Below are 17005 nucleotides of genomic sequence, written 5' to 3' on the forward strand. Positions count from 1 at the left end.
TCATCGCTCTAAACAGTGCTTTGTCTCATCGCTCTAAACAGTGCTTTGTCTCATCGCTCTAAACAGTGCTTTGTCTCATCGCTCTAAACAGTGCTTTGTCTCATCGCTCTGAACAGTGCTTTGTCTCATCGCTCTAAACAGTGCTTTGCCTCATCGCTCTATACAGGGCTTTGCCTCATCGCTCTAAACAGTGCTTTGTCTCATCGCTCTAAACAGTGCTTTTTCTCATCGCTCTGAACAGTGCTTTGTCTCATCGCTCTAAACAGTGCTTTGCCTCATCGCTCTAAACAGTGCTTTGCCTCATCGCTCTGAACAGTGCTTTGTCTCATCGCTCTGAACAGTGCTTTGCCTCATCGCTCTGAACAGTGCTTTGCCTCATCGCTCTAAACAGTGCTTTGTCTCATCGCTCTAAACAGTGCTTTGTCTCATCGCTCTAAACAGTGCTTTGTCTCATCGCTCTGAACAGTGCTTTGCCTCATCGCTCTAAACAGTGCTTTGTCTCATCGCTCTGAACAGTGCTTTGTCTCATCGCTCTGAACAGTGCTTTGTCTCATCGCTCTAAACAGTGCTTTGTCTCATCGCTCTGAACAGTGCTTTGTCTCATCGCTCTAAACAGTGCTTTGCCTCATCGCTCTAAACAGTGCTTTGTCTCATCGCTCTGAACAGTGCTTTGTCTCATCGCTCTGAACAGTGCTTTGTCTCATCGCTCTAAACAGTGCTTTGTCTCATCGCTCTGAACAGTGCTTTGTCTCATCGCTCTGAACAGTGCTTTGTCTCATCGCTCTAAACAGTGCTTTGTCTCATCGCTCTGAACAGTGCTTTGTCTCATCGCTCTAAACAGTGCTTTGTCTCATCGCTCTAAACAGTGCTTTGCCTCATCGCTCTGAACAGTGCTTTGTCTCATCGCTCTAAACAGTGCTTTGTCTCATCGCTCTAAACAGTGCTTTGTCTCATCGCTCTAAACAGTGCTTTGTCTCATCGCTCTAAACAGTGCTTTGTCTCATCGCTCTAAACAGTGCTTTGCCTCATCGCTCTAAACAGTGCTTTGTCTCATCGCTCTAAACAGTGCTTTGCCTCATCGCTCTAAACAGTGCTTTGTCTCATCGCTCTAAACAGTGCTTTGCCTCATCGCTCTAAACAGTGCTTTGCCTCATCGCTCTAAACAGTGCTTTGTCTCATCGCTCTAAACAGTGCTTTGCCTCATCGCTCTAAACAGTGCTTTGTCTCATCGCTCTAAACAGTGCTTTGTCTCATCGCTCTAAACAGTGCTTTGTCTCATCGCTCTAAACAGTGCTTTGTCTCATCGCTCTAAACAGTGCTTTGTCTCATCGCTCTAAACAGTGCTTTGTCTCATCGCTCTAAACAGTGCTTTGTCTCATCGCTCTGAACAGTGCTTTGTCTCATCGCTCTAAACAGTGCTTTGCCTCATCGCTCTAAACAGTGCTTTGTCTCATCGCTCTAAACAGTGCTTTGTCTCATTTGTTCAGGATTATTACAGAAAGCAAACTAATTATGTCCTACACCTACAGCCTTTCATTTCAATTCCTTTTCTTCTGAACAAAAACAACGTCACCCACCTTGAAAGTTTGACAGAATTGACAGAGCACGTCAAGGACGACCAGTCCCATCTCCGTGGAAACGTTGGCCTCCTGAATGGCTCGCATCATGGTGTCCCCGTCAGACTGAGTGGGGGCTGTCGAACACACACACACACATTTCTCATCAACACCTGTCATTATTAACAAGGCAAACTATCTGACATGCTTACTGCTCACGTGTGACCTTTTGCATTATGTTAATAATAATAATAATAATAAATGAGCATTTATATCGCGCAACATCATAACTTTACAATTATGCTCTTTGCGCTTGACACATTTAAAATTAAAACAGTTATACAAGCATTTACAGTTATACAATGTGACTTGTCTAGTTTGACTTTTTGTCAGAGCTCCCACTGTAGCAGGAGCTGTTGAACAGGTTGTGGAGCAGTATCTCCTGGCTTTCTTTTCTTGGTGTTTTATTTATTTACTTGATAAGCAGAGATAAGTCAATACAATACAGTACAACGCAACACAATACAACTTTGTTCTAAGGTCTACAGAATGTAAACGCAAATTCTTGCTTGCCAAACACAGAGCATAGTGGGACCACCTTTTAAGACCCCCCATTTAAAGACTCCCCCTCCCCCCCCCCTCCCCCCTTTTAAGACCTTGTTTCACAAATCTTCTGTTCATACATTTTTCCCTATTTTAAAACCCACTCCTTTTTAAGACCCGATTTTCTCAGATTTTTGGAGGTCTTAAAAGGGGGGTTCCACTGTACTATAAATAACAAGTCCATGAAGACATCAACCAAAAGGCAAACATTCCATGCCAGACAGATAACTCACTGTGTCCGCCGTCTGTGTTCATGTCTCCGTACTGACTCGGAATGCGTTGGGAGGAGAGGCTGATGGGACGGCCTCGCTGCTGCTGGAAAGACGGCATTGTCAGCGCCCCCCTCTGACTGGACGCACCGCCGCCAATCATGCTGAAAACAAGTCCGTAAGTTGATAATACAACTCAATAATAATCAGGCATGGGAATTAAAAATTGTAAAAACGGCTGAAAATTAAGGAAAAAAGAGGAAATATTTTTTGATGACCGGGGGGTGGGGGGGGGGTTTGTCACTAAAAGTAAAACACTACATATTTCGCACTAAAATACGAAAAAAGAGGAATTTCTACTGCAAAAATTAAAAAAAAAAAAAAAAAAATTTTTTTTTTGCTGAGAAAAAAAAGCGGAAATGCGATTTTTTTCGGCGGAAAATTAAAAAAAAAAAAGCGGAAATCCGCCAAACGGCGGACAATTCCCATCCCTGAATAATGATACTGAGAGGTGGACATTTCATGCGCTCATATTCCCGTTTGATGTTTTGATTGTTGCTGATTATTTTAACAGTACGTTTGTGGGTGCTTACGGACTTCAAAGGTGCGTATGTGTGAAAACATTTAGTCACTCACGCACATACACATCAACACACACGCACGCACACACCCACACATACTAACACAGACACAAACAATTGCAAGCACATGAGTGCACACAAACACATACATACTAAAACAGGTTCAAGACTAACAACACACACACAACCACACACACATACAAACACGCACGCACGCACTCTCTCTCTGTCCCTCTCTCCCCTGACACACACTCCATGCAAAATGTTTTGCTAACTCCCCCTTGTGACCAAGCTTCAAACACTGGGAACAAAGCTCATACCTCAAAGTGAAGATCTTTTTCCTTCCTTGGTACTGGAAGTGTTGAAGGCACAATCTGGAAAACAAATTGCAAACCTCAGTTCCCAGCAACCAGTTTCTTGTACTTCTTCTTCTTCTTCTTCGTTCATGGGCTTAGACTCCCACGTTCACTCACGTTTTTAGCACGAGTAGATTTGTACGTGTATGACCGTTTTTACCCTGCCATTCGGGCAGCCATACACCGCTTTTGGGGCATGCATGCTTTGCATTTTCATGTTTTTATAACCCATCGAACTCTGACATGGATTACAGTATCTTTTCCGTGCGCACTTGGTCTTGTGCTTGCGTGTACACACGAAGCGGGTTAAGTCACTAGCAGGTCTGCACATAAGTTGACCTGGGAGATCGGAAAAATCTCCACCCTTAACCCACCAGGCGGCAGCGACCGGGATTCGAACTCACGACCTCCCGATTAGGAGGCCGATGTCTTACCACCACGCCACTGCGCCCGTCTCTCGTACATTATACGCTACTAATTGCACAGTCAATGTTGAATGAAAAACTTCCATCATTGAAATCAAAGAGTGTTGATTAAAATACCAATATTATACCTGGTTTGCAATAGGTTTGTAAATTTGAAACTGCAAGACTAAAGAACAAAAACCTGACACCATGGTTTCTCAGATTTTGTGGGGTCTTAAAGTTTTCTGGTAAAAGGCAACGCTTGTCAAGGTAAGGATCTACCAAAATTCAACACCATTTGTTTGAAAGCGTTTATCAGAGAATGAAGACAACTTACCCCAGCAAAGCGAAGAAGTCGATCACGTCATGCTCGGAGGAGTTGTTGAACCAGCCCAGCAAAATGTCTGTAAATACACATAAGAGAAAAGTGAACATTTTCATCCACTCTTTTCCCCATATTGTAACACCTGCAAAAGTGAACATTTTCATCCACTCTTTTCCCCATATTGTAACACCTGCAAAAGCAAACTTGTTCTTGCTACCCTTGCAGAGTACAGAACTCTGTGCGGTTTTCTTTTGCAAAACATCTGTCACTGGATACAAAAAGCTGGAATGCAGGCGTTAGATCAACGTTACAGGAAGCGACTGAAGCTAACAGTCTGATCAGAATGCAAAAAACAAGTGGCAAAAGCAAAATTAATATATTTAGTCAATCCGAGGAACTCAGAACATGAAGCTGAACGCACTGCATTTTTTTTGCCAAGACTAGTAAATCATAGGTTGGCTTTAACCCTGCAGACGAGAAGACGCCGACAAATTGTATAAGTAACACAACCCATATGAACCTAATTTGCATACAACAGATTTTCTTGGTATTTTAGCTTGTTTTTAATCCAAACACAACATACGTATGTACAATTTTTCTATTCAGGAGATGATTAAGAAAACAATGCAATCGTCTTTAAAATCGGTTTGATTGAGGGGGCTGTCACACAAAAACTTTTCTCAACAACACTTGAAAATCGATTTCACTGCCGTCGGAATGTGCATTTCGCAGACAATTCTCAAGCCTGTTAATAACCCACATGGCTAAGAAAGCAAAGAGCTATTTGCTTAAGTACTAATCCTTAATGCCAGATATTGTATCTATGTCACAATATCTTAATTGAATAAAGTTTGTTTAAACCATCAAAATAAAATAAAATAAAAAAAGAAGCAAAGAGTGTAGACACTGACCTTCAGGCAGGTTCCTGAGGACGTACATGAGACACAGCAGCAGGTCCCTGATCTCACTGAGGTCCAGTTTGTGCAGGCGGCTCACGTAGGTGCTGGTGGGAGCTGGTGTCGCTGCCGACTGGCTCCTGCAGTCATAGACAGTCTTAAATATCATTGTTGCAATGCTAGTTTATTCAGTCTGTATGCTGTTTTATTCAGTCTCAATGCTATTTTATTCAGTCTCAATGCTGTTTTATTCAGTCTCAATGCTGTTTTATTCAGTCTCAATGCTGTTTTATTCAGTCTCAATGCTGTTTTATTCAGTCTCAATGCTGTTTTATTCAGTCTCAATGCTGTTTTATTCAGTCTCAGTGCTGTTTTATTCAGTCTCAATGCTGTTTTATTCAGTCTCAGTGCTGTTTTATTCTGTCTCAGTGCTGTTTTATTCAGTCTCAATGCTATTTTATTCAGTCTCAATGCTGTTTTATTCAGTCTCAATGCTGTTTTATTCAGTCTCAATGCTATTTTATTCAGTCTCAATGCTGTTTTATTCTGTCTCAATGCTGTTTTATTCAGTCTCAATGCTGTTTTATTCTGTCTCAATGCTGTTTTATTCAGTCTCAATGCTGTTTTATTCAGTCCCAATGCTGTTTTATTCAGTCTCAATGCTGTTTTATTCAGTCTCAATGCTGTTTTATTCAGTCTCAATGCTGTTTTATTCAGTCTCAGTGCTGTTTTATTCAGTCTCAATGCTGTTTTATTCAGTCTCAATGCTGTTTTATTCAGTCTCAATGCTGTTTTATTCAGTTTCAAAGCTGACAAGAAATGAAAGCAGTGTTTGCACCAACTGGATATGTTCTAGTATTTTACCTGTTTCTTTGTTGAAAATACCAGAACAGAATTTTTCAACCCTGTCAGACTGAGATAGAGATTAGCTTGAGATTTGAACCAATCCAACCCAGCGTTTGGGTCCCACCTAGTTGGACACTTTCTTGTGCAGACGACCTATTGGCTACACAGTAACACAAATGCAAGAAGAATAAAGAGAAGAGAACCCACCTGGCCACTTTGCCTCCCTTGCCATCCTTATCTCCCTTATTGTCGGAGGAGTTGGAACTGTTGAGCGAGTTGTTGGAACCTTTCCCCCCTTGTGCCGCCAGACCAATCTCTGCTGGGGACTGAGGGACTGCAACTTAGGGAAAATTGTACAGAACACATGAATTTTGTGATACATGTTGGCCATTTTCTTTGAAAACACAAAGGTACAGTAAAGTGGTACCTGTTCTTCTTCTTCTTCTGCGTTCATGGGCTGAAACTCCCATGTACACTCGTGTTTTTTGCACGAGTGGAATTTTACGTGTATGACCGTTTTTTACCCCGCCATTTAGGCAGCCATACGCTGTTTTCGGAGGAAGCATGCTGGGTATTTTCATGTTTCTATAACCCACCGAACTCTGACATGGATTACAGGATCTTTTTCGTGCGCACTTGGTCTTGTGCTTGCGTGTTCACACGGGGGTGTTCGGACACCGAGGAGAGTCTGCACACAAAGTTGACTCTGAGAAATAAATCTCTCGCCGAACGTGGGGACGAACTCACGCTGACAGCGGCCAACTGGATACAAATCCAGCGCGCTACCGACTGAGCTACATCCCCGCCCAAGTGGTACCTGTGATGAAAGGACATTCTCGGGGGCCCCCAAAGTGTCCCTACGTTGCAGGTGGCCTGTCATGACAGGTATATTTTGGTCCAGATAATAGACCAAGGGACAACAGGTGTCCTTTATTGCGAGGAGTCCTCTCACCGGAGGGGCCTCACATAGCAGGTACCACTGTCATGACAAGAAGCAATATTATCTGCAAGCTGAGGGACACGGACATATGACCGAGGGACCGCAACTGGGGGAAAGTTGTTCACAGCACGTGAATTCTATGATAGCTATTTTCCTTGAAATCATAAGGCCCCCCCCAAAAAAGGTCTGTTTACGGTAACATAGGCCAAAAAAATAGGGTCGGTAGGTCAGGATTGTTTTTGTTTTTTTTCTCCAAAAAAACATATTTTTACGTTATTTTGCAAAAAAACCAAGATTTTTTTTTTTTTTTTTTTTTTCCAAATGCCCAAAAAAAGTCTAGGGTCGCGCGAAAAAAATAGGGTCGGTCGGGTTACCGTAAACAGACCTATTTTTTGGGGGGGCCTAAGAGCAAAGCATGAAAAGATGTAATCATGTCTAAAGGCAGAGAAACATGGATATTTCACTTCGCTTTCAGACACTGACTGCAGTTTGGATCCAATGCCACCAGTTACAAATTCACAGCAAATGAGAACCAACGCTTTCAAAATGAAAATGTTCTCAATAATCTACCGAATTAGCCCTCTGTGAGGTTATAGTCATACTGAATGAACCTCAAAATGGTCACTCTTTTTTTTAGCGTGCGATGCCACTTTCATAAGGCTAATTTGAAGAAAAAACCACCTGCCAAGCTCAAAGTGGAAAGTGCTAGCTGCAAGATGCCGTTTCATTGCATTACTTCATTCACTATAACCACCATTGTTGCATTTCCGTTATATTCGTTTGATAAGTAGAAAAGAGTTAATCATCCAGTAGATATCTTCCAGGAAGAAAAGTGTGTTAGACCATAGACCAAATAGCCTGGACCGCCAACTCGTCACGTGACCCTTCGAGGTTACGACCCCAGCTCTCTCTCGACTTTCAGGGGCGCGTCACGTCCGGTTTGAAAGGCCAGCGATTCAAAGACAGTGGAAAGAAAGCATACTCCAGTTATTTGTGACAATGGGAGGTGACAATGAACTGGATTTTCCAAAACTCCAAACTAAACTTAACAAAACTCATCGAAAAACATGTTCCATATGCACTTTTGCTGAGTTTATTTTAGCATTTTCAGAACTTACCTCGGCAACTTCGATAATAGCATCCATGTTTACAATCGACACCGGATATGACGCCCCCCCTCTGATTTCTGAAAGGCCACGAGAGGCGCTACCTCGTAATAGAGAGATAGAGCGGAGAGAGAGCTAGTTGGCGGTCCAGGATAAATGGTCTATGGTTAGACATAGAAGACTTTATTATCTCAACAGAGAAATTTGTTTGTGGTGTGAATCTGACAACAAACATACAACATGACAAAGAACAACATGAAACATTTAGATACAATAAAAGTATTAAATATGAATAATTCCAATAAATTATCAAAAAAAAGCAAACCCTCGATGCAACTCATCATAATCAACTCACAATTCATATTCATAAATCTCCCAACACACACTCTCTTATTGAAAAATAAACTCATGGACTTACTGTTCCCAGCGATCATGTCCCACAACTTGTCACGTTTCTTGGTCTCGGGGGTGTGCTGCTGTGACGAAGGCTGAGGCGGCACCAGCTGAGCTCTGGAATCCGTCCTTGCCGAGGTGGCGTCTCCGTTCTGGGTAGGGGTGGGGACAGGGGCGGGGGTGTTGGTACCGCGGGTGGCGTGACTGTCGCGGAACAGCTGCAGCTTGCAGTCCAGGAGGATGGTGATGAGTGGGAGGTACAGGGCCGCTATCCTCCCCTGCTGAGACTGGCAAAACATTACAAAATGAAAAATGCAAAGTTTCATGAAGATCGGTTTAGTAGTTTTCTCTGAATCGCTCTACACATACACACACACACACACACATACACACACACACACACACACACACACACACACACACGCACACACACACATACACACACACACGCACACACACACACTGAATCGCTCTACACACACACACACACACACACACACACACACACACACACACACACACACACACACGCACACACGCACACACACACACACACCACGACCCTCGTCTCGATTCCTCTTCTATGTTAAAACATTTAGTCAAAACTTGACTAAATGTAAAAAAAAACACAGATAGGTATCAGAACAATGGTGACAGCGCGTGAGAGCGAGAAATAAAAAGACCAAACAATACTGTACTCACATGCTTGACGAGAAGACCAAACGAATATTTGTGAGTACAGTATTGTTTGGTCTTTTTATTTTTTATCAAGAAAGGTATGTTATTGGAATGTTATATTTATAACAAAACAAAACGTTATGTTCACTAATCTTCGACCCAGCGGTCTTTTAATCAAGTGGACTGACAGATAAACATTTATAATAGGCACCCGTTTAATGAACCAAAAGAAGAAATGGTTCTACCAAAAAAATAGATGCTTTCACCAAAAGAAAAGACGGCTTGAGTGACAAAGAATTAAAGTACCAAAATAAATGTGATCCGCCAAAAGAATTGCTGTCTGAACAAAAAATAAAATAAACTGGCAAAAGCAAATTTACTCAGGCAAAAGAAAATATAATCAGGCAAAAGATTGACTACTTCAGGCAAAAGAAAATATTGTTTCAACAAAAGAAATGGATAGTCATTCTCCAACACAGTGAAACACAGTGTAAGTGGTGGTCATTGTTTTGACTCACCGATTTCGCTTAAGCAGAGGTGATTTGTGATCACAAATTCAGCTGAATCAAGCAAGGACACAGATTCTGTCAGTTGAAAATGGAGTTTGAAGGTGGAGAGATGGATTTTGAGAGGATCGATCCAGTGAGATTTGATAATGATACGTCGGAGTCTGACAGTGAGCCACCAGCTACAAGACGACGGGGAATTGGAAAGGAAGAAAAAGTTGAATCATCGTCCTGGGCTGACTTCGAGGAGTAGGCTATGCCACATGTCGGAGGTCGGTGTGGAAGATTACGATCGACGAAAACAATCAGTTTTTCTGCAACTGTCCGGAGTTCCTCAAGTGCTACGTGTGTCATCATTCCATGGGCATGGAGATTCGTCTGGAGGTGACCAACCCCCCTGCCCAGGCCAAGACCATACCAATCGGCCAGAAGCGAAAGCGCAGGCGCACAAAGCTGTCGAGACCAGCGCTTATCAGGCAGTGAACACACGGATCTCGACTGCTCTGTACACTGATTTTATCATTTTCATTTAACTTTCTTTGGACGTACAATTATGATATGGAGTGACACTATTTTGCCTCTGAAAGTACACTAAACTTTATATCTTTTGCTGACAGTGGCTATTTTGTTGTTGAAATAATTCGGTTTTTTGTTGAGAATTCTTTTGCAAGTCTCATTTCTTTTTTTGGTAGAATCAATCGTTTTTTTGTTAGAAGCATCTATTTTGTGGGTGGAAACATCCGATTTTTTGTTGGAATATCTTTTGCTAACTAAGCAATTCTTTTGGTGAAAGCATCTATTCTTTTGGTGATTTAATTTATTGCCTTTATAATACAGTGTAACCCCTCATTCAAGACATCCAAAAATCTGAGAAAATCAGGTCTTAAAAAGGAGGGAGTCTTAAAAAGGAGGGAGTCTTAAAAAGGGGGTTCCACTGTACAGAAAATAAACTTATCTGACAAATTGTTCAGAAGCTCCCTCGGAAGACACAAACGAGATAATCGTAATTACCTCACCACCTCATGAACCCTGCCACTTCTGAACAGAGCTAAGCGCAGCATTGCAACACCACTTGTCCGTGTGCATATTTTTTTTTCTTTCTGTGAGGCACTTAGAACTATTTCAGGATTTGCGCCATATAAGTATCTTCTTTGTTATTATTACTACTATTATTATCATTATCATCATGAACACTTTCCTGTACCAACCTTCGAGGCATATCTGTCATCAAAGGAGTGTTTAGCCAGCTGATTTCGGAGCACCGTTATCGCGCTTCGGCGGACATCTCGAGGTTCGCTCATTGCCATCTTCAGCTCATGGAGGATCAAACCTGTCAGGTAGTGGTTGCGTCGAAACTCGTCCGACAGTGTGAAGTCATGCTTCAAGTCTGAAAGAAACAAACTCAGAAAATCAGCACTTGCATTTCTGTCTGTATAAGCATGAAGCACATGCTTAATTGAGCCCCAACTCGACTTTGCAAAGTCTTTTTACCAAAAACTCAGTGCTAAAGCATCCTGAGATCAGCTTCGCAAAGTAATACTTCGCGCAGTCAACTTCGCCTTGTTAAGGACAGACTTTAACCTTTTTTCTGAATTATAACCATGAAGAAAATACATGTATCGTTACAAATTCTGTGGTGTTTTCTTGATTTGGTTTACTTTTGTTATGAGGAAAAACGCCAAGAAGATATATCTGCTTAATTTGTCAGTCTTACTCAAAACAATACAGATCGATCGGCCGTAATACTGCACTAATCATAATTGTTACTGATGATTTGTAAGTTGTTCATGCTAGTGTTTAAATAATGTATAGTTATACATAAAAGCAGACAGTCCATCTGTAATTAACATATAAATGTACTTGTGGAAGTGGAAATCATACGCATTTATTAATACTTCCCAATATTTCTTTTAAAAAATGTAGGCTGTGTACGTGTGAGTGACTGTCTGCACACATGCATGTATGAGTGCGAAAGCACATGCATCCTTGTATTGTTGTGCTCATGCTGATGATCCCGGTGCACATCTGTATGTACATGCACTTACATGCATGTGAGTGTGTGTGTGTGTGTGTGTGTGCGCGCGTGTGCTGTGTGTGTGTGTGTGTGTGTGTGCGCGCGTGTGCTGTGTGTGTGTGTGTGTGTGTGTGCGCATGTGTGCTGTGTGTGTGTGTGTGTGTGTGTGTGTGTGTGTGTGTGTGTGTGTGTGTGTGTGTGTGTGTGTGTGTGTGCGCGTGTGCTGTGTGTGCGTGTGTGTGTTTGTGAGTGAGTGTGTGTGTGTGTGTGTGTGTGTGTGTGTGTGTGTGTGCGTGCGTGCGTGCGTGCGTGTGTGTGTGTGTGCGCGTGTGCTGTGTGTGTGTTTGTGAGTGAGTGTGAGTGCGTGTGTGTGTGTGTGTGTGTGTGTGTGTGTGTGTGTGTGCGTGCGTGCGTGCGTGCGTGCGTGTGTGTGTGTGTGCGCGTGTGCTGTGTGTGTGTTTGTGAGTGAGTGTGAGTGCGTGTGTGTGTGTGTGTGTGTGTGTGTGTGTGTGTGTGCGTGTGTGTGTATGTGTGTTTGTGAGTGAGTGTGAGTGTGTGTAAACAGTGTGTATCCTATGTCTTTGAACATAATAGCAAGCACAACAAGCCATTGAAGAATAATTAAACAGATTCAAGTCAAAGGGTTAAAAAAGCTTGACACAATAACTGCACATCAAAAACAGAAGTGTTAATTGACACATCTAGTAAATCAAGTAAAAAATTCCGAAAGAATTATTTCACTGGAAAAAAACTCTTCAATGAAGTCTCTCAAAAACATATAATGTAAAATCATTTTAACACTGTGACATTCAGAAAAAATTACATACAGAGAAACTAAAAAGTTAATTTGTGGGAAAATCTGAATAAAATATGATCTATTCTATGAAAAGAAATACAACTGCAACATCATACTTCAACTTGTCAAGCTATGATAATGATCGACCGTTCACAAAACACTTGTGGTCTCACAAAACACTTGTGGTCTGGAATAATGTTGTACACTGAAAAACATTTTCCTGGTTATGTGGGTGTATGGAGAATTCTGTGTGATTACATCATCAAGCAATGATGATAAACACATTTCAAGGCCTACAGTACTCACTAGAATAAGAATGATTTCTTGAATACATGTAGAGCGGAAGGGGGGGGGGGGGGGCAATGATGATAAATATGTTTCAAGGCCTCGAGTACTCACTAGAATAAGAATGATTTCTTGAATACATGTAGAGCAGAAGGGGGTGGGGGGCAATGATGATAAATATGTTTCAAGGCCTAGAGTACATGTACCCTTTTTCTTGAATACATGGAGAGATGAGGGCAATGTTGTGTGTGTGTGTGTGTGTGTGTGTGTGTGTGTGTGTGTGTGTACGTGTGCCTGCGTGTGTGTGTGTATGCGTGTGTGTGTGTATGCGTGTGTATGCGTGTGTGTGTGTATGCGTGTGTGTGTGTGTGTGTGTGTGTATGTGTGTGTGTGTGTGTGCGTGTGCATGTTTTGTAATCTTGCTTCCATTCTTTAAGGCACCAAACCCAATAAACGAAGCAAAGTGTTCATCTTTTCATCATTATTTCCTGTCTGTTGTGTATCCTATTTCACCACTTTACTGATCAACAGACCCAGGTTCCAATGAATGTTGGACTTTGTCAATATTTGGTGCCAATCCCTCCTGGTGTTGTATCATTTCAAGAGGGAGGTTTTCATGCATGGATGTATTGATGAGCATACATACATGAAATCAAAATGCTTCCACACTGACAAAGCTGTTGTGCTTCTAGCAAGCATCATAATTAACACAGACAATGAGTGCTACATGTACTGTGCAAGCTGATCTGACACCACAACATTCGTCATTGCATACTTTTGGTTTAATAGTCCATGCTGATTAGACATACAACAGCTCGAAATGTTAACGTCTCACATTCTTGCGCTTTTTGTTCAAGCGTATTAGCTTAAGTTAACTCTTATTCTTACTGTTTACGTCTACCTGACTGAAATGTCATTCAAACTCAACAGCATGTAAGTTGCTAGCTGATATCCCTGCGTGCTAGAGCTAGTAATGCTTTGAAGATTGCTGGCTGAAAACTGCAAGTACCACCACACTCAAACTTTAAGCAAGCAAAGTTGTTGTGCCACCAGGAGCGGTTGCAGATAGTGCCAACAGAATTCTTGTCCGGACACATCACAAAATATACTGTAGTTAAAAAACAAAAGATATCTGTATAAAATGATATCTTAAAATATACTATAAAAAGCCCAACAAGATTGAAAATGAATCCTTCACCCAATTAAATATTAAAAATAAAGGTAAAAACAAGCACACTGGATCAGTCAATGCAAGAAACAACCCATGTCCACACATTAAGAACAAAAACAGCCCACCTCAAAACCACAATGTAGAGTGTTAATTGTACCTATTTTACATTCTACGTGCATGAAAAAAAATGTTACAACTGCATGAAGATCAGAAGGTTCCTCTTTCCGTGTTAAATAGACATCTACCCATCCAGTTTCTACACTGATTTCTTTTTTAACGCATTCTAACATTCTGCGAGGCATCCTCAGCTACAGTGCAACTGCCATTATTTCATAAAGCTTTCTGATAGACGAGCACCTGTCATGAAAGGGAAGAAACTACAAGTCAGCACAAGAAAACCACGACAGTTAAAAAGAAAACATACAACCAAGAAAGTGGAAGAAAGAAATCTAAAACAAACAAGCAGGATGGGTGGGTTGAGTGAAATGTCAGCCACAAGCACAAGGTTGGAATGCAAAATGTGCTGAGTTCTTGAGAACAAAATGACACAACAACAACGACAACGTTTTTACCTTCCACTTTGAAATCTGCCAATGGTAACACACAAACACAGTGTCACAACTTGAAACTTACCCACAAAACACACACACACAAAAACTCGCAATACGCGAATAATGGTGACCACGTGTGAAAATGAGATATAAAAAGACCAAAAAATACTGTACTCACGTGTTTAACGTTTAAAGTGCGACATTTCTTTGATATTCGTATCGTCTTCGTTAAACATGTGAGTACAGTATTTTGTGGTCTTTTTAACTCTAAATAATATAGGGAAGTAGAAACTGAAAAAAATACAATTCAGTTGTAGCTGTGGTGAGGGGGCATCTTTGGGACCCAACCTAACACTGTTCTGTCCTTTCAAGCTGACAGACCAATAATCATCTACATGTGTTCTTTGTTGAAAGGTGTTCTTTGTTGAAAGGTGTTCTTGGATAAGACGATAACAATCCTTCTTCTTCTTCTTCTTCAGCGTTCCAGAATTGTCTGGTGACATGTGAGCTCGTTTGCCCATTTGGGTTCCCCACACTATACTCTGAGAGCATAGTCAGCTTCACTCCGCTTTCGTTGAGTAGGCATTCTGGGTATTTCCGTGTTTCCATAACCCACCGAACTCTGACATGGATTACAGGATCTTTTCCGTGCGCACTTGGTCTTGTGCTTGCGTGTACACACGAAGGGGGTTAAGTCACTTAGCAGGTCTGCACATAAGTTGACCTGGGAGATCGGAAAAATGTCCACTCTTAACCCACCAGGCGGCAGCAACCGGGATTCGAACTCACGACCTCCCGATTAGGAGGCCGACGTCTTTCCAACACGCCACTGCGCCCGTCGATAACAATCCAAAAACAGACACATTGTAGACTGCTAACGTTCCAAAACTCGGAATAAAAAAACATGTTTTATTTTGTTTAATTTGTAAAGTAACATTTTGTTTTGTCAATGATAAACATTGTATTAACCTACAATTCTTGTTTTTTCATTGTGATAATTAGACGATGTTTCGGAAATAACTCTGTTGTGCTTTTACAGGTTATGAAAGAGTTGTTTCTCTTGTGATATTACAGGCCAATCACTAGCATGAGGCGTGTCTCCACACATACTCGTGAGGACGTACGGAGAGACGCCTCTTGCTAGTGATTGGCCTGTAATGTCACATGGAATAGCTTGCCTCAATGTTTCCACGAGAAACACATTTTTCACAACCCATACAAACATGACAAATTTATTTTTGGAATTTGTCTGTTGGTGAAGTCACATATATTAAAGGTTTTTTTTTTTTTTTTTTTTATTTTTTTTTTTAACTTCAGTTGCATGCAGGTTTGCTACTACAATTATTTTTTGCCTTTTTCTTTTTTTTTTTTTCTTTTTTTTTTTTCTTTCATGTGTTTAGTTCAATGGATATGTACTGTATTAGACTTCCATGTTTTGAAAATTAGAAAATGCTGAAGACACCGTGTGTCTGCACCACGCACCTCATTTATCACCACACATTTGGGTCAGGGTATATATGTTTGACAAATGCTGCTAGTAACTCATTAAATATATTCAATAAATTCTTATGACGATGGGAGCACTGAAGAAGAAGTGGAAGTTTTCATACTAACATTTCCCCTATATCGGACAAGTTGTTTTTTTTAACTTAAAAAAAAATTATAGTCTAGCCATGGCTGACACAAAAAGTGAGGGCATCCCTTGTAGCATGGGGAAAAAGTGGTGACAAAATCTACTCTATTTAAGGCTAACAGAGAAAAGAAAGAAAAAAAGAGAAATAAAGAAAAAGAAAGAATGAAGTGAACCCTAGATCTACCTGTGAAACAACAAAAGAAACAGGGGACACAATGCTGTAAGTTCTAAGATCCACAGATTTTCTCACTTTCAACTGCCCTGAAGCACTGTTTTTTGTGATAACCAGGGTAACCCAGTCTGGGGAAATTATCCAAGCATAGCAAACTATCAGGAGGAGGAGGAGGAGGTGGGGGGTGGGGGTCCTTTGACCGCAGCGTGTGTAAGGTTGGCTGGGAGAATGATGAGGTTGGCAAAACGGCATACCGAGAAGACAAGCGTTTAGATCTTGGTTAAACCTGACATCAAGCAAAGCAGCCAAGTGGGCTAGTAACAAGACAGAAAGAACACGCATTAACCTAAATGACTACAACAAGCCACTGCTCAAACAATTCTCTCTCATACTCCATGGCGGTAAAGGAACTTTGGACTCCTCCGAAACTTCTGCTGCAGACGAGCATGGGGCCGAACTACCAGACATTTTATCTGTGCAATCAATCAAGAAGAAGAAGAAACATTTTTCTCTCTTCATGCGCATGCAGAAATATCTCTTTCGTCCCAATGTCTACTTTTAAACAATGAAAATCTCACTACTTTTCCTGCTCTTTTTGTGAAGTTAGGCTCAAAACGGGGAAATAAGAAGACTTTGCATAAAGTGATGCACCAGGGAAGAGAGAGAAAGGAAGAGTGAGAGCGTGTGTCAAAAAGAGAAAACCCTCAAATTAGATTGTATGTACAAAAAAAGCGATTAGGTAGGAAATAGTACTCATCAGAAAATATCAAAATTATTTCCCTTTAGTTCTCAGAAGTCATGTGACTTGTGACTGCTGCTCACCTCCTCTGTGCATATGTTTCTAATGCTGTAGAACCCTGTAACTTTCTTTGTTACCGTTCTTGACAGTTCTCTTCTTTTCCCATTTCAGGAACTAAACAATCTCAACATAAACTGGCGGACAGGAGAACAGGTATGGGTGTGGAGAAACTAATGTGAAAGTGG

General features: G+C 41.3%; 1 protein-coding gene across 6 annotated transcripts in view; it reads right to left on the bottom strand.

Annotated features, from left to right (window-relative positions):
• The window catches only part of LOC138946240 (dedicator of cytokinesis protein 9-like), a 132198-nt gene that overhangs the window by 64038 nt on the left and 51155 nt on the right, over positions 1-17005 (bottom strand). For 4 of the 6 annotated variants that reach the window (XM_070317774.1, XM_070317773.1, XM_070317775.1 and 1 more), the window contains exons 28-36: positions 16414-16494; positions 10608-10786; positions 8241-8502; positions 5984-6116; positions 4946-5070; positions 4047-4113; positions 3270-3323; positions 2393-2532; positions 1578-1693 (exon numbers count right to left, since the gene is read on the bottom strand). In XM_070317774.1, coding sequence (XP_070173875.1) covers positions 1578-1693; positions 2393-2532; positions 3270-3323; positions 4047-4113; positions 4946-5070; positions 5984-6116; positions 8241-8502; positions 10608-10786; positions 16414-16494 — 1157 coding nt within the window. The remainder of the gene's footprint in view (positions 1-1577; positions 1694-2392; positions 2533-3269; positions 3324-4046; positions 4114-4945; positions 5071-5983; positions 6117-8240; positions 8503-10607; positions 10787-16413; positions 16495-17005) is intronic. The other 2 variants (XM_070317778.1, XM_070317777.1) reach the window with 1 other exon arrangement.

The sequence above is a fragment of the Littorina saxatilis genome, linkage group LG13, assembly GCF_037325665.1.
Source record: "Littorina saxatilis isolate snail1 linkage group LG13, US_GU_Lsax_2.0, whole genome shotgun sequence".
Taxonomy (NCBI): Eukaryota; Metazoa; Mollusca; class Gastropoda; order Littorinimorpha; family Littorinidae; genus Littorina; species Littorina saxatilis.